The 27466-nt window shown below is 41.4% G+C and overlaps 1 protein-coding gene across 7 annotated transcripts in view; it reads right to left on the reverse strand.

Moving 5' to 3' along the window:
- The window catches only part of GRIA3 (glutamate ionotropic receptor AMPA type subunit 3), a 222304-nt gene extending 204036 nt beyond the window's left edge, over nucleotides 1-18268 (reverse strand). For 5 of the 7 annotated variants that reach the window (XR_014712945.1, XM_084638764.1, XM_084638765.1 and 2 more), the window contains exons 1-2: nucleotides 17662-17964; nucleotides 16420-16578 (exon numbers count right to left, since the gene is read on the reverse strand). Coding sequence is in view for 6 of the 7 variants with exons in the window: in XM_084638764.1 (XP_084494890.1) it covers nucleotides 16420-16578; nucleotides 17662-17752 (250 nt within the window). In the remaining variant the exon portion in view is untranslated. Of the gene's footprint in view, nucleotides 1-16419; nucleotides 16579-17661; nucleotides 17965-18223 lie in introns of those variants that run through there. The other 2 variants (XM_084638760.1, XM_084638761.1) reach the window with 2 other exon arrangements.
- Between the last annotated feature and the right edge of the window lie 9198 nt (nucleotides 18269-27466).

The following is a 27466-nucleotide window of genomic DNA, read 5'->3' on the forward strand; positions in this document are numbered from 1 at the left end:
ACTGTAGAGAAAACACAAATTATAGTCATTTTTTACTGAAAATCAGAAAGATGAAAGTATGAGCTATAAGCCCAGAAGATTGCTACTGTATGCACTATACATGGATTTTGCTTCTTGCTTTTGTCTCTCTTTCAACACACATGATGGTTGTAACCTGGACTGAAAGGCACATATATGTCTTTATCTTATAATGGAGCCTTTACTAATTTAATAAAACTGAATTTCTTTAGCATGTATAGCAAACAGTTGTTCATACCAGTTAGCGCTCATTGGGGTTTTATCATATGAGGTCATTTCAGGCAAAATTTCTTAACTGGCTGACTTTATTGAAGGCATTATAGTAATCTCCTGAGTCTACTTTAGCAATACCCCATTATACTTTCCTTTAAGTAACTTACTGTATTCAAAGTATGAAATGTTTTAAAATGTAACCTACACTAAAAAAGTATTAAGTCTCTGTATTTATAGCATACAAGGAAGGCATAATTCAGTCTATCACTTCACATCCCAGCTGTCATCAGAGACACAACCTTTTCATAATACATGTATTGTATGTGTGCCAGTGAGAGATGAATAGTCCTGTAAATAATCAATACAGTTCATTCAAACAACTGGAAATAGCATTTCAGACAATGGGCAATTTCATCAGTTTCACTGGGCTGTCCACAAATAAACAGCTTGAGATGATGGAATGACCTCCATGGTTATTTGTAAATAAAGTTAATCTTACTAGTTGTTTTTTGTTGGGGTCACCATCAAGGACAATAGAAATCTAATTTTGGCGCAAAAAATCCCTGGGAGGCAAGTCAGGTTCCGAGAATCTAAAGAACTGTTGAAGAATTATTTTTATTTTTAATTTGGCTTCACCTGACCCTCATATTTCAATATATGATCATTTATAAACATATGGGGGATCTTTCATGTACTGTAATAGAGATAAAACCTCTCAAGGAAGCGTCAACGCTATGGGAAAAAAGATCATATGGTCTCAGGGTTTGGCAATAGACTCAAAAGTCATATTAACTGAAAGCTTCATTTAGTGACCTGAGTGGGCGTGGGCCTGGGATAACTGAAAACCTGGATAAATTTATGGGTTGGCACCAAAATTCACATTCTGAACTATTTAAATGTTAAATCCAGCAGCTTCAGATGGAGTTTCTCTTTGAGCTTTTGGGTTTGTTCAAATCAGAGAATCAGATTGCAATGCAGGTTGAAGGGTTGGAGGTGAACCCAGGCAGATATGAAACAAAGGCAATGCTCACAATCCCTGTGAAGTGGAATAGCTCTATTTGTGAAAGTTCTGTATGCTCCTGTCCACTGACAGCAAGGGAGAGGAACTGGGCTTCAGAGAGCTGACAGAAAACAAACCAAACCAAAACAGCTCTATGGCATTCAACAACCTAGCTTCAGTTCCCATAGAAAACTGCCCCAAATCCATGAGACTTGGAATCTGTGGCTTGCTCTGATCCAGGATTTCCAAAAATGCTTTCTCCCCCTGCAGAAAAATATATGATCTGATTTTCTCTCATTTCCCCCACACATGGCTGTTTTTTAATTGAGTTTGGGAGGGGGGAAAAAATCACAACAGCCCTGGTGTGGGATCCCCAAGGAACAGAAAAGCTATCAGAGCTGTTCCAAGGAGCTTGTTGCTTCTAGGAGGGACTTTTGCTGCCATGAGACATCACTGCAGAGGATTGCAGCACAGGATTGCAGCAGCCTTTTCCCCCAAGTAGATGCCCAGGGTATGGGAGCCAAGGTCCTTGTCACCACAAATGCCTCTATGCAGAGTGCAGCACTCAATAGAAACTCTATAAGGTGAACCTTGTAAAAGATTCCTGGGCCCTCTGAGCAACTTTTACTGCAGGCAGCTGTGATATAAATCTTTATTATTACATTGAACAACCTTCTATGCTGCCTGTCAAGTTTCATAGAAAAGTCACAAAATTCTGTAAGTCGCTCCATAGGAATCTAACCCATTAGCTGACAACACTATAAATAATTATCACTGATACCTTCACTTTTAAAGACTGTTGCTAATGTTCAAGTATTCAGATGTTGGCAATCAAAGTGATGTTTCACTGCCAGCATCATCAAAACGCCCAGCCTTACCTGTACAGAATACGTCCAACCACAATGAGTGCTTCCACCCATAACAGAAAAGCACATCAGCTGGCTGTCTCGGACGTCGTGATCAATAGTGAAGAGGTTAACAATGTTAACTCCTAAGTGATCATAATTAGGTTTTAAAGAAAAACAAACTCTCCAAAAGGAATAGAGGAAATGCATACCCCTCTTGGTGCTATTGCCTCAGTGTCGCTGGGGACTCAGATTGCAAAGATAACTTCACCAGGCAATCAGAAAGACTACAACTGTTTTAAAATGAAAGCTTGGATTAAACTTTTAAAGGCTGCAGTATCTGCAGAAAATTCACAGGGAGACCCTAAATCCTCGAGCATTAGTATATTCTACACGCTTGCAGATTTTTTTATTGTTTTATATTTGTTTCAATATTACTGCTCTTTTTCCTAGCCAGCACTAAATTGAGGATTATCCCCCTGTACAATAGACACTGTAATCATTACACCACAACATTGCTTACTTCCCCCATTGATTAGCTTTAAACTACACTGTAACTGAACACAACCACAAAAAACAAATTGTGGCACTGGATGGCTCAAGAAATTGGCAATGAGGAACATAAAGCCTTTCAACTGTAGGTAACCAGTTAGAAAGCAGTGCAGATTGGTAGTAACCAACAGTTCATTTGGTGGGTGCTGAAATGAGCATTTCTTAAAGGAAAACAGTCCATTGTGACAAAAACCACACCCCTACAATTGGCACTAATTGACCCCTTTGTTGGCTGTCACAGCAGAGAGGCCAGTCAGCAGAGAATGAACCATAGGCAGAACAAAGCCACAGAGAATCTTGTTATCCAATAGTTTTGATAATAATACTTCACACTTCTATAGCATCTTTCATTCAGAATTGAGACTGGCAGGACAGCACTGGGGAAACTTACACTGCTACTGCCTTTCATAGAATCATAGAATATCAGGGTGGGAAGGGACCTCAGGAGATCATCTTGTCCAACCCCGTGCTCAAAGCAGGACCAATCCCCAATTTTTGCCCCAGATCCCTCAATGGATTGAACTCACACTACTGGGTTTAGCAGGCTAATGCTCAAACCACTGAGCTATCCCTCCACCCTGAAAAAAAGTCCTGTACCTGTTTTTAGGAAGAGGACTCTAGTCTCCAGGGTGATCAGTCAGACGCTTTTTACAAGTGCTAAATTCACTAATAATATATATTTCATAGTCCAACAAGGTTTCTGAGAACCCGAAAGGATTATCTCCAGATTTTACATGAAAGGTCAATTAATGATCAATCAATAAAATACATAAAATGTTTTTAACTGCCCAAAGAATTTTCGCACCTTAAAGAAAACCATATGTTAATTTTACTGTAACATTCTGATATATATCTGAAGAGAGGCTCAAACACCATCCACCAACTCACCTCAGCATCCAAGATACAAATACACACAATTTAAACACCACACAGTAAAAAGAAGGAATCAAAATGAATGAAGTTTGCAACCTTGTCCAGAAGGCTGTCACACGTGTTCAAGTGAAGATATTGGACAAGACACCCCATACCAGAGTAAAAGACTCTAGAATCAATGAATAAAATAATTCTCATTAACCTGGGGAATCTGCGACACAACTGGGAAAGTGTAAAAAATTTTCCAGCAAAGCCTGCACTTTGGGAATTTAGTAAATCTGTATTAACAACAATTTACAATCGATAATAATAATTATTTTTTTAATAACAAAGATCTCAACCTTTTGTTTTTATAGGTTAACTAACTGGCACACAAAGTATGGAGCTGACCTTTCAGTCCTTTCTCAGACAAAACACATTTTAAACATCAAGATTGGGCCCTACAGTGTACATAGAGATCACTTCACTCATCACTTGAAATGCAGACACTGCTGGTGTGAAACAGCAGCGGTTAGCAGAGCAGAGCAACATGAGTTTAAGACAGGAAGTACAGAATCACATATCTAATGAAACTTCAAGGGGATGTTTTCCAAATTAGAATTTGACCGGGATGCCAGGGTTAGCTCCACTACTCATGAAAATACCATGGGATGTTTACAACTGGCCAAGTGCCAGCTTTGTGTTTCACCCAAAGGACAGCACATTTGGCAGGCAGGGTCCACTCTTGTATTGGCTCTGTACAGACTCTGAGGGAAAAGTGCCATCTTCTTAAATTCCAACATCACTTTACCCAGGCAAGTAAGTGACACAATGGGTAAAATCTTGACTCCTACTGAAGTAAGTGGCAAAACTCCCATTGATTTCACTGGAGCCAACCCCAACCTCTCTATTCATTAAGGAAGGGTTGCAAAATCCATCAATGGAAACAGAGACAGAAAATAAAAGTGGGGAAAGGGATATAGCTGACTGGAAAAAGTAGTAACATGACTGGAAGAAATGGAAAATGGACATGGAGACTGTGTACATGAATCTGGCTAAAAGCAAAGTCAGCATCTTGCATCTGAGGTACTTTGTTTTGTTTCAGTATGATTTTTTTCCTTGTCAGGTTCTGTACAACACTGTCTATTACACATACTTCTGAGGTATCTGGTATTGTTTATAAAGAGACACTCCTCACTACAGAACTTGAACATTTTGTGAAGTTCCAAAAGACAAGTAAGTGTTACATTACAGAGTAGGTAATTCTGAGCTCACACTGGATTTATACCAGCTTATATATTGACTTCAGTGGAGTTATGTCTGATTTACACTGGTGTAAAGGAGCTCAGAATCAGGCTCAGTATATCCAGGTCCTATGATATCTTGATGGCCAATGCTTTTCTTATAAGATCTGGATAGACCAATTTTTTCAAAAGTGGAGCAGTGAAGTAGAAAGACATTTAGATCCCATCAATCATCTTGAATAAGTTGGTTTGCATTATTGCACGTGATTTTTCTTGTGTTACATAGCAGGATAGTGCACTAGGCAGTGAGGCATACCTGATGAATATGAATGTCCATTTTTTATCAGAACATTATTACGCCTGCTAATAAGTATGTTAGGCTCCTCACAGAAAAGACAGGTCCCTGCCCCAAAGAGAGAACAATCTAAACAACAGAAAGCAAACGAAGCAACCTTCAAACAAAGTTGTTGTTTTTTACTTTACCCATACTGCTTTGCAGGTATGTTCTAGCTGCAGTAAAATTATGCAGTCTCTCCTCTTTTGGCAGTGACGGTGTATTTGGCACGATCCATATGACAGAGAGCACACTACACCGGCTTTTCAAAGACTACTTGGCTTGCTTCAGTGTACCATTCAAAATGTTGCCTTTGATGTATTAAGCCCTATATGATTTGGGAACTAGCTATGTAAAGGATTGTCTTTCTCCTCATGTGCCATTGCAATGGCAAAGATCAGCTGTGACACGCTTGCTGGCAGTTCCCAGATTTGCACAGCTGGAGCCTGGAAGTAGGGTGTTCTTGGCAGAGAGCCCTTGGGCTCTGGAATTCACTCCCTTTCCATTTGCCCAACAAAGCACGAGTTTGTTGACAAAGTGAAGCCCATCTGTCTCTTCAGGCCTTAGCCTAAGGTGCTGTGATAGTGGGATGTGGGTGGAGCTCTTTTCTGGTGTGAGAATGGTTTTCACATGAAGCCTGTTAATAAATAATATATCCTATTTTGGTGGCTGTAAATGTCTACAGACGATTGTGTGGGCAGGTGTGCTTTTTAAATTTAAAAAAATACAGAAATACACATGCACACTAGTGAAAAGTACAGAGCTTTTTCCAAAACCTTGCAAGTTGTCTTATGTCTGCCATCCATTGTGAATCATTACCAACTACATGTCTCTATAGAATCAGGCTACATGAAGTTCAGGGCCCTGTTCTCCCATTGCAGGGTATGAATTACTCTGCTGAAGTAATGCTGCTGTCAAGGATAAGGTCACAGCCATCTAAGACACTCAAGTCAATACATATTAGGATTATCATTATCTGTATCTGTTAATAGTTAGGAGCTTAGCACAGGCATGCTCGAAGGGAAGGAACCAGAAGAAAACAGGGGTAGCTGGAATAGGGCTGCCATATCCACTTTCTCCCTGTGACATTATTTCATTGCTCATCAGGTTAGAGATCATACATGCATTTATATTTAGCTAAAACACCTACTACATTTTGCAAAGAGGTTCGCTTACTGCAAGAGAGCCCCCTCGTGGCTGGTGCCCCCTTCTGTTGGTTACTCATGCTTTGACCCCTCTCGCTCTCTTCATGATTTGGGATACTCCCTCATCATGACTTGGCCCTCTGGCCAGATCACTATATAGTCCTTCCCTTCTGGGGTAACAAAGTTCCACAAATAACAGTCCAATGCCCTTGGAACCCCAACTCTGGACCCCATGGTCTTCAACCCCAGTTCCGGGCCCCATGGTCCACGCACCCCCTTGGCTTAAGGCTTTGAATGTCTTTATCCCCTTACATCAGGGGCTTTATGTCAGGTTCCTAGAGGCTGATGGGGAACCCAAGCCCATCCTCTACTCTGGGTGCCAGCCTAGGGACCCTGTAGCTGGCAGCCAAGATCTGCTCCCTCAGACTCATTGCAGACTCCCTGGGCGGCTTCCTACTTGTTCTATTGCCCAGAGAGTGACGGCAGACTCTCTCCCTGCAGCCCCTTTTAGCTGCAAATTTCCTGGCTTTATAATTACCACCCAGCCTTTCCCCAGCCCTGCTTCATTATCAATTAAGCCCCCCCACCCCACCCACCCCCCTCATTAGTACTGCCAGGTATGTTAATTGGCCACTAAGGCTCACATTAACCCATTCAGGGCCTATCTGGAGTACACACACTCTTAGGCTTGCTACAAATAATACACAACATAAAGAAACATCTTTAGAATGGACATAAAAAAGAAAGAAGGAATTATGTTGAGGGCCCAATCCTGTATCTTTTACCCAGGCACAACACCTTGTGCCATCGATGCTCTGCTTGCAGGATTGAGGCTAAAACACTTTAATGAAAAGAAAAACCCCACACCAAAGTATATTAAACTTATAAGGCAATTTAGAATCTCTCACCCTCAGCTCCATATCCGTTTCAGTTAGTCCAGATTCAGTGCAAAGCTGGACATCAGACTGGTAGTTCACAAACAGAGGAATGCAGCTGAATACCTTTTGTCTAACTATTGGAAGACAACAAATGCTTATGAACCTGAGCTCTGTGACCACTGTGCCTCATTAGAATTTGAACATAGAGACATCAATTGTCAATCCCACATGTTTATGAAAACTAATTTCACAAACTACCATGGTGTAGGCAGCCCAGGGAAAGTTCACCAGCTGGAAAAAATAAATAAATAACTTCCTAAAAAATGGAACACTATAATTTGTATCATGGTTACAAAGACAAACAAAGAGCCATGCCATGATCTGCCACTGTGGAATTCTTCACACTCTCTTGGTCAGTCATTTGACAAACCATTAGCCTCAGCATAAAAATACAAATTAAAAAGCACTAGCCCTGCAAGTTGCTGAGTGCCATCAACTCCCTTCTTGGCTTCACCACTGACATCAAGGGGAGTTATGTTGAAGCCTTTCAGGATTGGGATCTGGATTTTCATTTCAATTTTTCAGCATTGTTTGACCAATATTATTTTCATTGGGCTGATGCTTCACCATTGAGGTCACTAGGAATTGTGCCACTGACATTACTGACAGCAGCACTGACGAATACATTTGTGAACTTTCACTACATCTTGACTTTCCAGTTATTACTCCTCAGAAGAAGCTTGCGGTTCAACTTAGCAGCCTCCTGTTAGGGCAAAAGGTGCAACTGACCATGACCACTAGTGGCTCAGAACACCTCAATGTAGCTGCTATTGCTGGTAGCTGGCAGAGGCTCTGCACCCTATTTTGAGGGTCATTTCCCCCAGAGATCAACACTAGAATTACACAGCAACCCAAGGCTGCCTTCTCGCCTGGGGTTGTATTGCAAACTCTGTGCAACATCACAGGGTGTCCCAAAGCATCACTAGTGTTCAGACACGAGAGCCATCGTACTTTCCTCTGGCTGACATCTGCAAATAGAAGTCAGCCAAGGAAATGAAAGGAGGCAACAAGCCCCAAACATTTGCTGTACCAGGTGTCCTGCCAAAACCAGCAACGGTGGGATTCTGATGGGGGCAAGCCCATAGCACCATCAACAGAGAAGAACAGGGGAACCAGCAGCCAGCCATGTCTCCCATAGAGAAATTTCTCCTCCCACCACTCATGGAAGTATGACTATGTCTACACTATACCACTGGCAATGGACTGCAGTGTATGCATAGCTAGACACTATGCTGAGAAGCACACCATGCCCACACAGCAGTGTGTAGCTACAGGTATCAGGGAAAGGTTCTGGCAGAGGGGGTCAGTGGGAAATGACTTCAGCAGCTGTCCATCGCTGGAGGCTTTTAGTGTGCCGAAGGAAGTATCTAGCAGGGTGGAGGCAGCAGGGAAAGGCAGAGCCAGAGACTTTCCCTGTTGCTGGAGTCTGCTGAAGGCTAAACACAGCCTTGCAGATGGCAGGGCACAGCTTGGGCAAGTAGAATGCCGTGCATGGTAATGTACTCGAGTAAATACCCACACCTTTCAGGCAGCTTTACGCTATTGGCTAAGCCATGCCTCCCCATCAACACTGCTATTTTTACCTGTGCTAGGGGGACTATGCGTGTCTACACTAAATGCTCCCACGTCCTCTCACATCCTATGCAAGTGCTGTAGTAATGTGGACCAGACCTGGAATACAGAGCTGTAGCAAGTGGGAAGTGAGGAACTCATTAATTCCCCCTTTGCAAATTCCAGGTGTGGAAGTGGGTATTTTTCCTTTGTGGCTCTCTGCAGTGACAGGTGGTCTGCTGTACAGCTAGAACACGTGTTCTGGGACTGTCAGAAGGCTGTGGACTATTCTTCTGGAGAGGACACAACATTAATAAGCACAACATTTGTTTTATTTTGTCAAGCTTGACGATGGGTGGCGGGGGGAGGGTTGGGATGCTGATTAAGATGTAAAATGTACTTTTACCCAGTGCTTTCAAAGTACTTTACAATCAAACATTGCTTCAGCCTTGTAATATCTATTTGACGCAGGGAAATCTGATTCTTCCGGTCTTAGAGATGGCAAAAGTGAGGCTCTGAGTGCCTAACTGACTTACCCAAAGTCACACTGAGTCAGTGCAAGAGCCAAGCCTAGAACTCCTGACTCCTGAAGTCAAGTGCCTTACTGGTGCCACCGAGCCATACCATATCTTTACAGAAGTTCTGCTTTTTAAGCCACACACTGGATGCTCATGTATGAAAAGTTATTGATAATGAAATTAAGAACTAAAACAATTTCTCAAGTTAAGATAGGAAATATCGGACTGAACACAATGAAAGAAGATCATATACACACATTCAGACAGTGCTACATAGGAATGGACACACATTTCATGCATTAAGCGGGTTCAATTTTTTTAATGTAATTCTTTTTCCATGACAGAAAAAGGGGTTGAGAGGGTGGAGCTACAATGCAGCTCTACCTTTAAAAAAATTCTCATTTGGAATTCATGTGGGTAGGTTCTACAGCACCTAAGCAAATTCTGATTATAATACGAGATGCTCCAAAAGTAACCCCATGATGTACAAGTGAAAGTGATCAAACTGTGTGTATATAAATATAAATAAAGACACCTTTCAGCATATCTACATGTTCAAAGTAATTAACTACCAGTGATCAGAGAGGTCACTCCACTCTAGCAAGAGGCTGTTCACACGGGCTATTTTCCAACACAAAGTGAAATTCACCCTTTGCTCAAGTGTCTGTGCAAGGTCCTTTGCAACACAGTGCCCCTCTGTAAGAGAACTTGCACATGGGGGTCCCTGTACCTTCTGCATGCTGGGGATGGTGGGCTATGCACTGGCTCTGACTACGTTAGCAAGGAAGGAAATGTTAAGGGTTGAAGAAGAGGGTTATGAGGCTCCAACAGCTGGGAACCCAGAGTAAGGGGGAGAGAGTCCGTGGCTGCCGTTTCAGTAAACGGGCTTCAGAAGCAGCCATCAAGGGCTGCCCTGTCCCCAGACTGAGCTGAGGATGGATTCATTGACCTTCTCTTTCTCTCCCTCACGCCCCCACACACGTGCTTCCTTTCAACATTAAAAGCCAATTTCCCTGTTCACTCTAGCTTTCTGTGGGAAGGAAAGGGGCGTAGTTTCAGCCTTAATGACTAATTTATGAGAGATTAACCAAAAAAGGCACAGACTTTCTTTGAAAATGTTATCTCCAAGCGCATAACGATACATGTTCCACCCACAACTTTGTTGGTGTAGGACAGATTCCTAGAAACTATAGAAACTTCAGAACATGGACTACCAGTTTGTGATCCCTGTAACATACATTATTACAGTGCTTTCAGCCTTCTTAACAAGATGTTCTTTGAATGTCTATATTGTTAAATAACTAAATTCAAAGGTTGAAGGGAAAATTCATAGTTTAAGTTTTAGATTTCTATATCATAAGGCAAAGATGCAGTAACATTTTGAAGACAAACAGGAATAATGTTAAGCACCCAGCATTTCTGCATGACATTTAGGGACAGCTGCAGCCCCCTGTACATATAAAACATGTACACATAGGGAAGAGAAAAAAATCCTCCTGGTGCATGAAAGTTGGAGACTGCTTTAGTACATTGTCATGTAAAGTTTCACTAAGACAGATAGTCTAAACTATAACATAAATATCTAAATATGAAGCCAAAATATCTTATGTTAAATGCACTAGAAATACTTTTCAAAGATATTGGTCTGTTTGACTCTCGACTGAACTAAGTAGAAAACAAAAACGTTGCAACTTCAAAATAAATCATTCGGCTATATTGATAACACAAGACTAGGACATGAAAAGAGTCTTAACTAAATTTGTATTCCATGAACGAGTGATGGCAAAGTGTGCATTTTAAACTCTTTCAGTGGGAAAAACATACAATTGCTGGATTGTGCTGATAAAGACTCATTAAAGTTACACGTAAAATTAGCACTTTCTCCCACTCTTGCTTTCTCATCTTCTTTCATGACAACCCAACACTTGGCATAGCCTCCACTTCCCAGTCACTAAGGGCCTAATCCAATGTCTGATGAACTCAGTGGAAAAAACCACTGATTTCAATTATCGGGGGTAGCCGTGTTAGTCTGTATCCACAAAAACAACAAGGAGTCTGGTGGCACCTTAAAGACTAACAGATTTATTTGGGCATAAGCTTTCGTGGGTAAAAAACCCACTTCTTCAGACTGTACTCCTTGTTGTTTTTACTGATTTCAATGTTTATTGGATCAAGTCCCAAGTGCTCTACCCTTTACGAATCTGTTTTAGCACACCCACTCACCAATGCTTATCTCCCAATCAGGGTGTGTCTCCATAGTCTCTTGGAGATGAACTGCTGTCCACTGTTTCAAAATTGTCATAGATTTGGCTTGACCCTACAGCTCACTGTTTCATGTGACTAGTCCCACTGGAGTAATGAAGACCATTCACGTGCGCCTTTGTTCGCAGTCCAATAAAAGGAAATGCATGTGCAGATTTCTACCCCTGCACAAATTCTGGTTGAAAATTAACTGATGTTAGGGGGACTGTGTGTGGTGTCTTAGATTGTACGTTTGCTTCTTTGCTTGCTTTGTAAAGCACTATGCATACTTATGGAGCTTTATCAATATGTATTCATTCATATTGGACTTTTCCCCCCTTCTGTACTAAATCAACTGAATAAAATCATAACATCTGAAAAGGGAGAAGGAACTTAGTCATTGAAGTTTTTCAATTTAATTTTAAAATCGAATCTTATTTTAAAATATCACAGTTCTTTGCTAGCAACAAAATCACCATAAGGTTAATCACAAACTCTCTTCCATTAAATGGTTACAACTTCTAGTGCAAACACAACTTTTTGCTATAGTCCCATATGCCCAAAGACACAGAAATTTTAACATCAGCTCTTTTAATTTTTAACAATTGAATGAACATGGGATTTTTTGTTTTAAACAGAGTACTAAATAAAATGATTCCTAATTATGGAATATCCATAGTATTAAAGCTATTTGCTAATCTGTTAGGAACAGAATAATTTTGAAAGCACATTTTAAAGTGTTGTATTAAGAATTTAACACGGACACAACCCTCATTCCATTCCCCACGCAGGCTAGTAAGAGATTTAATCTGCAGTCTTTACTCAGGCTAAGCCCACCCGCATCAGGCCCAAAGTTCGCAAGAATTTTACAGACACATTTAAGTCTTTGGCAGCAGGGATCTGACCACTTTGAGCATCAGTGTCCTTTGCCAGCTGGTCAAAGAGAGCACAGATGCGAGGAAAGCAAATTGTCTGCCCACTGGCAAAAAAATACTGAGCAGCAGCAAACAAGAAAGTGTGTGTGTGTGTGTGTGTGTGTGTGTTGGAATAAATAAAATTAAATAGGAAATGTTTCTTGTTACATTCTTTGCAGTATCTATTTCTACAACGTTATTGCAGCAACAAAAAGCAACTGTTCCTTCTCTAAAATCCTGTCAGACTCAATTTTAAAGATTAATTACCAAGAACATAAGTACAATGAATAACAATATTCAAATAAAGCTACAAATGTTACTCCTTAAGAAAGGACCCAAACAAATAGTTCAATGGATCTTGGCAAATTAGGATAATTAGGTAATTATCCTCTCTCCCTTTGGTTAGTTAAAGAAGAAATGCCTGTGGAAAGGACACTAAACATCAGAATTTGTTATAATATAAAAGGAACCTTGTGGGTTAGCAGATATGAGAAATGAGTTAAAAAAACCGATGGGACAGGAATTTGCAGCTCATGGGTTGGATTGAGCTGGGAGAGGGAGTCTGTGTGTAGATTACTTAAATTCTGCAATCAAAGTCTTTTTCTCCTCTTACATATCCCACCATCACTATTACATGATCAACAGATTTTTATTAAAGGTAATGCTTTCCCTTGCAAAATTCCACCGTGAATAACCTTAAGGTTGGATTTACTTTTCTAAATACTTCTTGCAAACGGTATGTAATCCAGGAGCACATTTGTTGGCTGTCAAGGTGTACAACAGCAATTTTTGCAATGACAGTGCAGAGAGGGAATATGAGATCTGTGTGCTAATGAGCGGACACTGCAGAGGCTAGAGCAATGTATTGTAGTGCACTACAAGTGCAGAGCGGACAGACATAGGCGGGTTATTTCTAGGGAATGTGATCTACAGAACCTTAAGCATAATTCGACATTAATGCTAATGTCCATACTCCATCAGAGATTATAATATAAACCTGAAACGTGCTTCAGTGATGAAGTTATTATACATTTCAGCTGTTACATTCAAATTATTTTGACAAAGACTACTCACTCCCTTTGTGAGAAATTTTGAAGAAAAGATCTAATGTCTGTGTTTTACCTCCTTTTTATTTATATACAGCTCCAGTTACTTTTTCCCCCTGGTGTTTTCTCGGCAGATGGATGGGTGCATATTTTAAAATACGTAATAAATCAGCAAAACTTCACCAATAAACTTTAATTCAGCTTTTTCAGGGAAAAATTGAATTCTTAGTTGAGTGCTTTTTTTCTCTCTCTCTCTCTCTCTGCAGATATCATAACTCTAAATAAACAGATGGATGGAAAGCTACTGTAGATATATCTGCTCAGTACTGAGAATGGAAGCAGGGTGTACAGAGACTATATAAGAAAACCAGATTATGCAGTATTTTAATTGAAGAGGGGCATTAGAGGGAGTTTGGGGCAGGGGTTTTCTTGCCCCTGAAGGAATTTTTCCCCCTCTTGGGATATTGCCAAATCACCCCTAGCAGAGGTGGCTTTTTATCTCGGTCTTGCGAAGATATTTAGAAGAGCCTTTTCTTTCTTCCTCTAGAATGCACCAGACTGCACCAAGTGGGATGTACAGTCTTATCAAAACATTTTTCGGAGTAGGATGCCCTCTTGTTTCACTCTCTCACTCACACGCCCCTACCTGCAAATACTTCCAATTCAAAACAGCAGGGTAATGACATTTGATGGTTTATGGATATTGACTAAAACCCACATTATGCTTGGACTACATATGGGACAGTCACTGATTTCCTGCCCCCCAATTCCTTTCCATCAGCCCCTCACAGAGTCAGTCACAGTGATTCTTACTGGCGATGGGAATCAGTGGAGTCACTGCAGGTTTCTCGAATGTGGATCCCTGCCAATTGCAGATATCGATAAAAAGTGTGTGTAACAGCACTTGAGACAATTTATTCTTATTTTCAAGAGGAGTAAAAATGTTGAGAGACGAACTTTCCTTCACTAATACACTGCCCCCTGAAATTACCCACTACTGCATTAGGAAACGACAAGCTGATTGAGGATACTTAGGCCAAACAGTTTTACATGTGAGCCATGCAGTGTGAAGAGCCATTAGTTCATCCTAGTACATTGGTATGTATGAGCATTCCGACTTTCAAAGATAATTGCTTGCAGATCTGAGAAGAAGGACAGCCCTTCTAGTTATTTATTTGTAACTGCAAGGACCCTACGTGTTCAGAAGGTAGGATTGTAAATATTCTTCTATCAGCATATGAGGTCAGTGGCATAGATAGACCCAAGGTCACCTTTTCATTTCCTTTCTTCTATTTATTTACCCTCATATGTTATTGTTCAATACACTGTAGAAGTTGATATTCCCTGGACTAAGGTGCTTCCAGGGATTTATCTTTTCCCAAATTTCACCACACGATATGTTCCCTGGAATATGCAGCACCATTTTCAGTTTGCTACAGAAAACCAACTCATAAAATTGCTAAATTACCATAATTTTCACATGCTAAACAACCCTCAAACATGGTTAGCTCTCAGAAAATTAGCAATGCGCTGACTAAATAATAAACTGACCATTGACAAAGGGAGCATGGCCCACTTATCTTAAGAGGAACCTATAGAAGTTTAAAAAACCCAATTTAATTATTAATCAGCGTCGCTGTTTAATGTATTTAGTTTAAATCCATATAATTGATATTTAGGAAACTATATTTGAGATACAGCCTCTTGAAGGGATTACACTGATTAAGGATTAACAGCCAGATGTTTGTTGTAAGAGCTGTTGAGGCAGGATAGGATTAGTAAAATAAGATGCAAAGAACAGACATACTTTTTTGTGTCTTTTTTAACACATTACCAAATATTATAATTGGGTATCTTAGATTTTTAAGTCCTAATCCCAACCCCTTAAAAAAGGCTAACCCTGTACTATTAGGAAGGAGGCACATGGGGTATGTATTAGAATAGCAATCCACATTTTTCACAGCAATATCTTTACAGAATACTTTCGAACTGTCAAATTTCTGGCCAAATATTTCAAATCCAGAGGAAGTTAAATTATCTGGTCATCCAGTCTAACAAAATATGTACTTAAATTATAGTGATCTAGAGAGGAACTGTACAAAAATGATTATATCACAAAATAAAACATTAAACACTCTCTAAATTAGCAGTTCAAGATACGAGGTTTTAAACCTACCAATAACAATGTAGTACTGCATATTAGTACAATGCTTTCTTTTCAGAAAACTTTCCAAGTGTTAGGATCTGTATAACAACTTCATTCAGATATAACCACTGTTATGGGTAATTTAATAAGTCTTGATAAATGCAGAACACAAACCAAACTTTCAGGCAGGGATGTTGTTTCTAAACATACAGACACTCCTCTCCAGCCTCTAGTTTGCATTGATTGCTACTGGAGAATCAAATTATATGGAATTACTGCATGTGCAGAGCTATTTTTTGAAATGCCAAGTTTTCTCTTCCCTTTCCCACTCCCCTCAGCTCTAACAGCATTCATCAGTTTGCAGTCTAGTTGGTTTTGATCAGGACTTTCTCGGTCAGGAAAAAAAAAAGGAGGATATTTTAGGGTAGGAGGAGGCCAGTAAGCCCATCTAGCTCTGTTTCCTCAAGGTCACTTGAAAATGGCTTTTTTTCATTTTTTATTCCTACATGGTGTTGCTTGTCAAATTATGCAATTATGCTTAACAATAAAGTAATATGTATCATCAGCAGGGGTTCACTAAACTAAGACTATAAATCTTGTCTTTATAAATAAGTCTAGCTGAAAACCATTAAAAAAATTTACATTTTTAAGGGGTGAAGAGAAGTGGTGATAAAACTTTCCCTAAGATATTATCCAACCATGCAATGCTGCAAACCCATTAAGCCTTTTGTCAGTACCACATTTGTTGCACTAGAGTACACGAAATATTAATTAGAGCTCCACTATGTTAGGGAGAATTTTTTAAAAAAATGCAGACAGGGACACCAGCATGCTAAATTACAGAAAAACAGCAGATACTTACAAGCATTAGTCACCGAAAAACTGTTGGAGGAGTCCAAATGGTCTACATGATAGTTCAAATGGAAGGGCTTTTCTGTGATATTTTGGTTTGTGTTGTATAACTGCACAGCAAATCGAAATGCACTGTGTTCCTGAACAGTATTTCTCATGAAAAGTCCACCTATGGTGAAAAAAAAAAACCAAAAGGACAAAGATCTGAAAAGGATTCCTTAGAAATAGCAGGCGTAAGAAGCTACATTTACAGGCCATATGTAGCAGCAGTGAACACATGAAGCTAGAGAGGTGCATATAGTGCATATATTAAATCTGTACTCCAAAATTGTCAGCCTTGGGTGCCTAAAACTAGGCTCCTAAAGCCATATACAGGCATGTAAATAAAGAAGTGTCCTGCTTTTCAGAGGTGCTGAGCACCCCAAACTCCCACTGAAATCAAGGGGAGCTGCAGGTGTTCAGCAGCACCTTTGAAAATCAGGCCACTTTTGTTTAGGTCCCCAAATGTGGATTTGAGAGACTAAATGTGGGCATGCCCCCTCCCTGCTTTTCCCATGTACAGTGTGCTGCTGTGGGGCACGATTTCCTACGAACATAGGTCAAATCTCCCTTTGGGAACAGAGGTGAACAAATACGAAGAGTAATTCAGCATGGCTTGGAGTCTCTTAACCCCCAAGGCCCATAGGCAGGGAACTTTTTTCCTACAGCTAAATAATAACGAAAACTACGCTCATAAAGCTCCCCTCTTTGTGCCATTAGTAGGCAGGCGAGTGATTATTTTCGTGATTCTGTTGCACTGCCCTGCTCTCCCACGCCCGGTGCCAGCCTAGGGCGCACACAGCCCCCTGCCTCTGCCGCTGGACAGGGCAAGGAAGTCCTTCCACGCCGCTGTTTCGTTCTGTTCAAAACAAGGCAAGTTGATCCTGGGAGGTTTTTACAATTTCAGAAGAAACCACGCTGGTGACTTCCAGGAATGCGCCCGATGGAAAGGAAAATACAATCTCCCACCTCCCTCCCCAGAGAAAGTCCCTCTCTTCCTAAGACCACCAGGGATCTAGGAGAGCAATGCACCCGCCCCCTCCCCGTTTCATGCAAACAGCTGCCTTGTTTTAACCAGACCCCTGTCTCTTCCCCTATGGGGGGGGGGGTCTATGTTTAATGCCTCGAGGTGAGAGAGTTGCAGCTGAAAATGCAAAGGAGATGAAATAACTCGGCTCGGCTCAAGTTCCATTCCCGAAAAGATGGTGCTTACCTATGCTGATGGTGTTTGGAAATCCTCCCAAAGACTCCCCCAAAAGACCCGCCACCAAAAGCAGGAGAGTCTGAGGCACGGCTTGCCCCATTTTTCTTCAGCCCCTTCAATTCAGTTCCTAAAACGAAACTGACAGAACAGGCATGGGGCGCAACGGGAGAGGCGATGAATAAGAACAACGCTGGCGAGCAGGCGGCGGATGCTGCAAGCCCTCTCTTCTTCCTCTCCACCCCAGCCGGGAAGGGCTCCTGGACTGCGAGGCTGGGCTTGCGCCCCTGTCTCTCGCCCCCCGCGCAGACGCCCCCAAAAGCAGGGACTTCCTCCCCCCCCCACCCCCCAAAGATGGTGGGCAGAGAAGAGGAAACGATCGCCCCCTTCCCCGTCGGAGAGGCTCCTCCAATTGGGCCGGGATGGGGGTTATTGATCAAACTTGATCTGACGTTGAATGCAAGCCGCACATCCTTCAAGTCCTCCCCGCAAACTGCAGCCCCCCCCCCCCGCCCCAGCGCCGGCGCTCGGCCGCCTCAGCAGCAGCCCAGCGATGCAATCAATAGGCACACACCAGCCTCACGTGGAGCCGCCTTTAAAGCTGCATTGCCCGTGCGTGTGTGTGTGTGTGTGTGTCTGGGAGACGAGGGGGAGGGGAGAAGGGGGGGCAGGAAAGAGAGGGAGGGAGGGGAAAGGGAAGGAGGGAAGGAAGGAAGGAAGGATGAAGGGAGGACGGGGGACTGGAAAAGGGGAGAGCAGGGAGAGGCTGCTCGACCTAGTCAGGGAGCAGCTGCAGCTGGTGCTGGTGCGGAACGCTCCCTGTGGAGCGCTGCCTGCCCCGGGGACCGAACAGTGGGTGCGGGGAATAGGAGGGGCAGGGCTGGGGAGGGGAAGGCAGCAGGGATGCGCGGGGGGGGGAGGGAGGTTAAAGAAGACCCACTGGGATTGAAGGGGGAGGAGAAAAAGGAGACCCTTCAGGGGGAAGAGCGGATGGGGTGGGGGGAAGGGACTAGGCGGGGGGAGGGATCCACCAGATACGGTGGGGAGGGACAGTCCCTAGGATTTGGGGGAAGGGGAGGGGGAGAGAAGCAGGGAGCCACCAGGGACCATTCCTCTGCCCATCCCCATGGGCAAGGGTCTGAGTGGGGCACCCACCTGGGTTTAAAGGGTGCTGAGTGGGGCCCCACCAGGAAGGGGGGATAAAAGGAGAGGGTTGCCAAAGGGGAAGCTCCAGCTAGTGGTGAGGAAAAGGGGAGAGCAGCAGAGACGAGGCAATGAGTGGAGGAACCACCACAGACCAAGACGGTGGGGGAAGGAGATGGAAAGGAGGAAGAGAAGGGGAGAAAATGGCTTCTGAGAAGGGAAGCCCTGAGAGATTGAGGGGGTGAGGAGAGGCAGCGGGGCCTGGACGGATGAGGAGGGAGAGCCCCCAGTGACAGGGATTGGGCAGAGGGGGTGTTAACACTGGTGAAGGAGCCCTCCAAGAAGCGGTGTTGGAGCCATTGGAAGGGGAAGCATTTGTGAAGAGGCGGGAGAGAGGGGGAACCACCAGGGACAGGAGGAAGATGGCAAAGAGAATCCAGCCCTGGAGAGAGGAAGGGATGAGGGGTCCCAGACTGGGTGCCTCTCCCTTTTTCCCGGGAAGGCTGCCTGTCTAGCACCTTGGCTCCTAGTTTGTCCGGCACATCTTTTTTTCCCCTCTTCCCTTCCCCCCCCCCCCGCTGATGCATTTCTGTAGATTCCCTTGTTCATTCGCCTCTGGTGCTCTGCAGAATAAAAAAGCTCCTTGTGAACGATTGGCTCATCTTGCTCATGAGGAATATTAGGCCCTTTCAAACTGGGTCTCTAGAGAATTGGATCCCAATGCAGTTTTCATTGCTCTTACATTTACTTTGCCAGGAAAAGAAAGATCTCGAGATAGCCCTGAGCATACAAAATGTAGGTTGGCCTACATGATGGCCACAGGGGAATAGAGAGATAGGGTACAGATAGCAAAGTCATCCCATATGCCCTGATGAGTACAGGTTATCACTGTAGGCTTAGACATGCACGTGGGGCTATGACATTGCTATTGGAAAGCACAATTCTCGGAGGTGCAAATACTGCATTCCACTCATGTTTATTAATGTCTCAGTATAAAGACAGCTCTTTTCTTTTCATGATGCTTTGAGGAAATGTTGGAAATGGAGATGGAAGAGAGCTACTAGTTACCTAGTCCATCCCTTAAGCCAGGGCAAGATTGTTCCCTATTTGATGCCTCCCCTTCTCTGATTCCAGCAGGACATCCTTCCTCGATCAACCTCTGTCTTTGTTTAGCTCAGAGTCTACTTCCTTTGGTCTATGTTCTCTGTTACAGGTTAGTATAGTTTGTCCTGTGTATTGTAATTAGCTGCGGCCTTATAGGGTATGTCTACATTGCAATTAAAACCCCCGCTGGTCTGTGCCAGCTGACTCAGGCCCACAGGGTTTGGGCTAAGGGGCTGTCTAATTTCAGAGTACACGTTTGGGCTCGGGCTGGAGCCTATACACTAGGACCCTGCAACAAGGGAGTATGTACCTCTTCCAGTGCGCGAAATACCCCCAATAGCAACTATGTGGGTGAAACCAGACAATCACTATGCTCTCAAATGAGCTCACAGGAAAATGATAAAAGACAAAAACACCCTATCACCTGTGGGCAAACACTTTTCACAAAGTGATCACTCTCTAGCTGAACTATCAGTCCTCATCCTCGAAGGAAACCTGCACAACACTTCTGAAATATGAGTCCGAAGGCTTAACTATTTAACTTTGCTAGACACTAAAAATCACGGTCTTAATAATGACACTGGATTTATGGCTTATGACAACAATCTGTAACTCACTAAACCCCCTTTTTGTCCAATGGGTGTTAATGGGCCAGTTCACCTGGAATGGTCCCTTACAATATATGCTAACTACTTATGCTAAACTATCTCTTCAGCCTTCTATTTAGCTGTAACACTGAGTACCTTTCCCAGACCTGAAGAAGAGTTCTCTGTAGGTAGAAAGCTTGTCTCTCTCACCAACAGAAGTTGGTCTCATAAAAGATATTACCTCGCCTACCTTGTCTCTCTAATAGCCTGGGACCTACATGGATATAACACTGTATATTTTATAATCCAGTATTTCTCAACATTTTTCTGGTTGGAGCTCTCCTTCCTCTCTCCACTATATCAGACTCTGCCCCCATTTCCACTCTTGCCATGACACATTTGCCTTGGTCTCTTTCCCCACATCACCTCAGTTCTATCCCTCTTGGCTCTCCCTTCCTACAGCCCCACTTCCCTTTGTCTTGCCTCTGTTGCCACATTTTCTCTCTCTTCTGCCGGAGACTGAGTGCTGCCTGCCTTACACACAGCCGGCAACACACAGGAAGAAATGCTGTTTAGTGCCATAGAGATTAGGGCAGAGGAACAGAAAAAGCAGTCAGGGATGGAGGAGAGGTGGGAGAGCCCCACTGGTGTCCATTAGAGGCCAGAAGGATGGGTGCTCCATCATCAAAGGAATCTGGCACTCTGCTCATCCCCAAACTGGGGAATCTAGTTATAATCTTTCTAAAAATATCTTCTCTGTCCAAAGGTGTTAATGTATTTTTTTTCATTATCAGTCTTCCTGTAGCCCCTATCACCCAGTACTGCTGGCATTGTTATCAATCACTGTGCCTTTCTTTTGGAAGACAGGGACACGATATTTCTCATGGTGAAATGCGTAATAGCCTCCCTCTCGTTCCTGACCAGGATTTTGGACAACCCAAGAGACTGCCTCCCAGATAATCCTTCAAGTTTTACAGTAAACCCAGTCTGTCCTGGGACAGGTCTTTGGGAGTTCAGTTAGTTTTGTGTGAATATTTATATAATGCAAATAGTTTATGTACTTCACTATGGAGTTTTAAGGAGTTCTAGGTCATACCATATTCTACCCAAACCTTACCTAACTAAATACAACTAGATTCTGCAGTGTGGTCAGAGCTGCAATTTTTAGCAATTTGGGATACTGCGGAATTTTGAGCACTGTCTGCCTGACGTGGAGAAGTTAATGATTTATAATTAGATAAAATGTTCCAATTGTAACATCAAGTAATGGATTAGCAAAGGGCTGTGAAATTTGGGACACAACACACACATGGTGCTTTCTGACTGTCAGTGAGCTGTACTCATGACAATAATACAAAGTAATGACAAAATTCACAAAAGTGCAGAGGAGCTTGGGTGGTATCTGCTGGCATGAAACTCACCCTAAATGCACCAGGCTGACTTGATCCTTTTTGTAATTTCCATTTCTTAATTGCAAGGGAGAACTCCAGGCAGTGTAGTTCTAGCAGTTATTATGCTTCTCTTAACACAGTCCAATGCAGGCTATAGTTGCCAAGAAATGTACTGTCTATTGTGTCTTGCTGCTTAATTTTTTATTTTTTTTTTTACTACAAGAAGAACCTTTCAGCTAATCAGAATACAAAATTCTTCTAGCGATATTTCCTCATAAAATAGAGGAGACACAATTAACTGAACTTTATGTAAATGCCAGCATTTTGATTAGCTAACCTGATTAATTTTACAGTAGACAGCTTACAGATACAGCGATAGTGGAGATAGACGGAAGCAAAATGAAAGGGAATTAAGGAAGGATTTGGAACAACAGATAAAGGGAGTCAATGGGAAAGAATAGTGACAAAAGAGGAAGAGGGAGTGTGAGCACATTACAGGATTACTTACTTTGGGGAAGGTCAAAAGGACATAGTAAAAGTATGCTAAAATTATGAATGGGGATAGAGCAAACTAGTCAAGCCCCCATATTTATCCTTTCCTATAATGCAACCAGGGGGCATACAATGAAATTAGAAGACAACACAAATGACAGACTAGAAGAAATATGTTTGTGCCGTGTATGAAGAATATTATTGATGAACGTAGCTCCATAGGTTTGCAAAAGAGAGTAAAACTTTTATATGAATAAGAATAGCAAATGCAACTACACTAGCTAGGAAAAATCAACCAGGGCTATCAAACCCCATGATTCATGGCAAAAACTGACTACCTCATGGGGTCAGGAAGAAATTTTCTCTTGGTGCACTAAGGGAAGTTATGGTACATTACAGAGTTGCACTTTCTCTTGCATTGGTCACTGCTGGAGTCGGTATACAAGACTGCTAGTCTATTATTGCTATTTATTTGTTGCGAATTACAGACAATGGGTGAAACCCTGGCCATACTGACATCAACAGAAGTTTTGCTATTGACATCAATGTGTTCTGGCACAGCAGTATGTTCCTAGCAAATGGGAATTTTCTGTGAAAGTTTGGGGATTGCCAAGATGGGTTGAGCTATTCTGCCTAAGGAACAATGTGAAACAGGAGACTGACTTGTAGATGAATATATTGTATTAATACATTGTTAGAGTCCAGTCAAGTGTTGACATAAACAGGAGCAATTCACATTAGGTTAAATGGGAATGACAACCATTTTAGCTCAGAGATGACTGTGGTGCATTCTTCATATTATAATAATAATCAAATATACTATAATTGCAACAACAAAAGTACTGATGAAAAAATGGAAATAAGTGTGACCTTCTATAAACGTCTTCATCTTGCATGGGTCTGGAGTATCTTTATTATACATACTCCTGTGTTACTGAAGAGTTATCACTCAATCATACTACAAATGGAACATTGCAGCCAATCAGATTAGATTCTAATATATGGAGAAAGAATGATCATACGATTAAGCCAGAAGACTAAGAGTCTGGAAATCTTGGTTCTACCACAGATATTCTAGGCCCAAAATACCAAAAGCACTCTGTTTCTGAGTACACAACTTTAGACACTGATTGATGACCTGATTTTCAAACCAGCCGAACTCCAACAGTTTAGGCAACAAATGGTCATTGATGACGCAGGTTTTGTTGCTACAGTTAGAGGCATCCAAATACTTCTGAAAATGTAGCTGCTCTTGGTCTGATTTTCCTCATCTGGCAAATGGGCATAATAGGGCATTGGGAAGCTTAATTAATTAAAGTCTGGAAAACACGGAGATGTTTGGTTGGTTGAAATGCAGGGTATCATTATATCTCCATAACTGCAGAAACAATTTATACTAACTTCTGCACTCTGATTAATTGTTCACTAGACATTGCTGGCACAATGAAGCCTGACAATTCTTATTTAAAGCTGTACCTTTTTACTGCTAGTCTATATTTAAGCAAACAGTACAAACCATAAAGTAAAGTTGTCCATTATACATTATTAACAAAATCAACTCTCCTTCTTACACACATATACACGTATGCACATTTCAAGTGATTTTGGGAGTAATTATATCATGTTTAAAAACACTTCAGCCTCTGCTCTGTATCTGAGTGCTGAATACTTTTGTTTCCATGTGCCAGGACCTAAAAAAATGTATTTTAAAAAGTCATTGCATGTAACAACATTGTGGTCCTAGGCAGTGGTAATGATCAGTTCAGATGATTGTTTTACAATTCAGTAGGCTGATTGATTTTATCTGCAGAATATATCTTTCTAAAATTGTATGGCTCTGCCTTGAACAGACCCAAACCATAGCAGAGATTTTATATTAATGTATAAGGAAACTGTCAGGTTATTTATTTGTATAAAGGTATTTTCTGTTCACACACAAAAATACTGGTTTTTTTGTTAGATCTAATCATTCCTCTGAAATAAGGACAACCTAAACATTGCAGTATTAGGTTAGTCCAGGAAAACCAGTAAGTGAAATTGACTAGAAACAGTCCACATTGGGAGGCAGGCCCTTACCCTGCTTAAGAGCTTTTGAAAATTACATTAAGCACCTATCTGCATCTTTAGGTGCTTTAAAACCTTATGGCCCTGAGGTCCCTGTCTCAAAGTAACTTTTGAAGATTTTACTGTTTTGGTGTCCTTTGACTAAAGAGAAACAAAATGGCAAGAACTCATATCAAACATGGCAAGAATGGGAAACAGATATACTCTTTGCAGCCAGTTGCCTTACTTAACATACCAACATTTGACTAAATTCCTATTTAAGCAATTTGACATTCTGCTTGGTTTGGCCAGAACTGTACAAACAGAACAAATAACTTGAGCAAAAAGCCAGATCATGCTAGGGAGCTGTAAGTAAGTTTTCTGAATGCAGCTCTTTGCATGGTCCACGATGTGCGAAAAATACTAGAGCACAACCACAAGTAAAAAAAGCAGATATTGGGACAGTGGGATAATCCCACTAGAACACTAAATCAATGAATATATACAACCTTAGGTTATTTGAGCATTTCAGTCAACTGGGGTTCATTGAAATTGGGAGTTGCTGTATAAGGAACCCTTTACTCACTACAGAAATGCGGCCATCTCTGGGCTGATACATGTTACTCACAACAGTAAAGGCCAGAAAGTTATGAAAAACATCAAATCTAACTCACAGTGCATGAGGGATATAAGTAAGCAGAATATAATCACTCAAGTTTTGTTCTAGGCTTAGAAGGCTGGCCCTGTGCAATTAGAACACAATCTGGTGAGTCCCAAAAGAATGTAATTTACAGTGTTGGAGCTATGATTGCTCCAGGATATTCGAAAGACAAAGTGGGTGAAACTTCTGTTGGTAAAAGACACACGCTTTTGAGCTGCACAAAGCCAAACCTGAAGAACTCTCTGTAGCTCTGAAAAGAATGTAGAACTTTGGTCAAATTCCGTTTTGCTAGATGATGAAAATCTAGTGCTAACTTATTTGTTGAAAGATCTTTTTTTTTATACTTGGTTCCATCTACTCTGTACATTGCAGGATACAGGATTAAGTTCCCATTCTGAAAATACTTACGCACATGAATAATTGCCCTTAATTTCTTACTGACTAGCATGTGACTTTTGTGCGAGAAAGGCGAGTGTGATTTGACCCACTGGGGCAGATCCCCAGTGGCTGTAAATGGTCATAGCTCCAGTAAAGTCAATAGAGCTGGGAAGAAAAGGAGTACTTGTGGCACCTTAGAGGCTAACCAATTTATTTGAGCATGAGCTCACGAAAGCTCATGCTCAAATAAATTGGTTAGTCTCTAAGGTGCCACAAGTACTCCTTTTCTTTTTGCGAATACAGACTAACACGGCTGTTACTCTGAAACCTGTCAGAGCTGGGAAGGTTTTTACCAGCTGAAGATCTGTCCTACTCAGTTTAACTGTCAGATCCGTCCAGAATAACTAACAGTCAAGGGTTTGGTTTTGTTTTTTACTGTAACCCTGACGAATGAGGATACAAAACCCTCTTTATCCTTTGGTAGGAAAATTGCTGACATAGCAAGAAAGGTCATCCAAGAACATTTACAGAAACTGATTCAAACATGATTCAGCTTACCAAACGTACAGGACTCCCACCCAAAATTTCAGATGAACCTCCTAAAATCTGGACTATTCAGATCTATTTTAACTTTAAAAAAAGCAGTCTACTGATCTTGACCCTCCTTTCACATTTACTATTATAGGGATTCTTCCTACTCCCATATAAATCACTGGAGGAAATCCTGACTCCATTGTTATGAATGGTAAGATTCCCATTGACTTCACTGGGGCCAAGATTTCACCCACTATGAAGTTTGCTATTCATTTCTATGTGAGAAGGATCAGGACCTTAAACTGTGAGTAGATCCACTGAAGTCAATGAAGTTACACTGGTGTAAAAGTGGTGGGAGTAAAAGCGAATCAGGCCATTATTTTTAGTTCAAATCCCAGCAGGTCAAGCTAGGTTTCAGAACATTTTTCTAGACACAAATCTCTGGCAAGGTGTGTGTTTTAACACAATTCTTTCTTTCTCGGCATTTGATTTGTTTTAAAGGGGGACTGTCAGATAATTTAAGGCCCACAGTTTAATGTCGTAAAAAAATTACAAAACCTTATAATAGCAGCAATTTTTTCATGCTTCAAAAAACTTTCCTAAAGAAATTAGGCTTGTCTTTGACTTTGTAACTTACACATTGCCCTATTGTACTAGTACCTGACAAATGGGAAGTGAAATTGACTAATCTATTTTCATTGTGTTCACTGGTAAAAACAGAGCAAAAGTAACAACGAGTAAACAATATTTTTAAGGTTCTTTTAGTTTGATTCATATTTTTAAGGTTTTTAGTTTGATTCCAGTGTGTTGTTAATAATGCAAAGGGCAACTATTTTTATTATTTTTTAAAATCTTATTGTGTCATTTTAAGTTATCTTACTTTATATGGCAGATATACCAAAGACATACTTTTGGATTAGTAACAAGTATGTTGGTTAATCAATTAACTCCCTATTCTTAACGCTATGGAATTCTTGCTATGAAAACTGTGACATGATCACTGTCAAATGTTTTCAGAAAATTCAAATAATAAAAAGGAAAAAAAATCATATAATCCTCGGCTAGACTCTCAGACAAGTTGTATTTACTGACACTAAGAGGTTAGACACTTTTTTTTTTTTAATGAGTTCCAGCATTTGCTATTGATGAGCTATGCACTTTTTTTTAAAGTCAGGAATTAAAGAGTTAACTGATTCTTGGAAATGGCATAATTAGAACAACACGTACCTATTCTGGGGAACTCGAAAAGGCAACACTTCCTTGCAATTTGTAAGAGTCTGCATATGTTTGGGAGATATGAGTTGGGAGACAGCAGATTGTTGCATTGGAACCTTAGAACTACTTAAACTGTGTTTAAAACAAATTAAGTATTTTGCTAGAGAATGCCAAGTGGCCACATTAATACACAAGAGCTGCAGTTTATGAAATGTTGCATGCATGATATATCTGTCAATAAAATGCCATAATAATTAGTGAATAAAAAT

The sequence above is a fragment of the Lepidochelys olivacea genome (assembly GCF_965140295.1).
Source record: "Lepidochelys olivacea isolate rLepOli2 genome assembly, chromosome: 9".
Classification (NCBI taxonomy): Eukaryota; Metazoa; Chordata; order Testudines; family Cheloniidae; genus Lepidochelys; species Lepidochelys olivacea.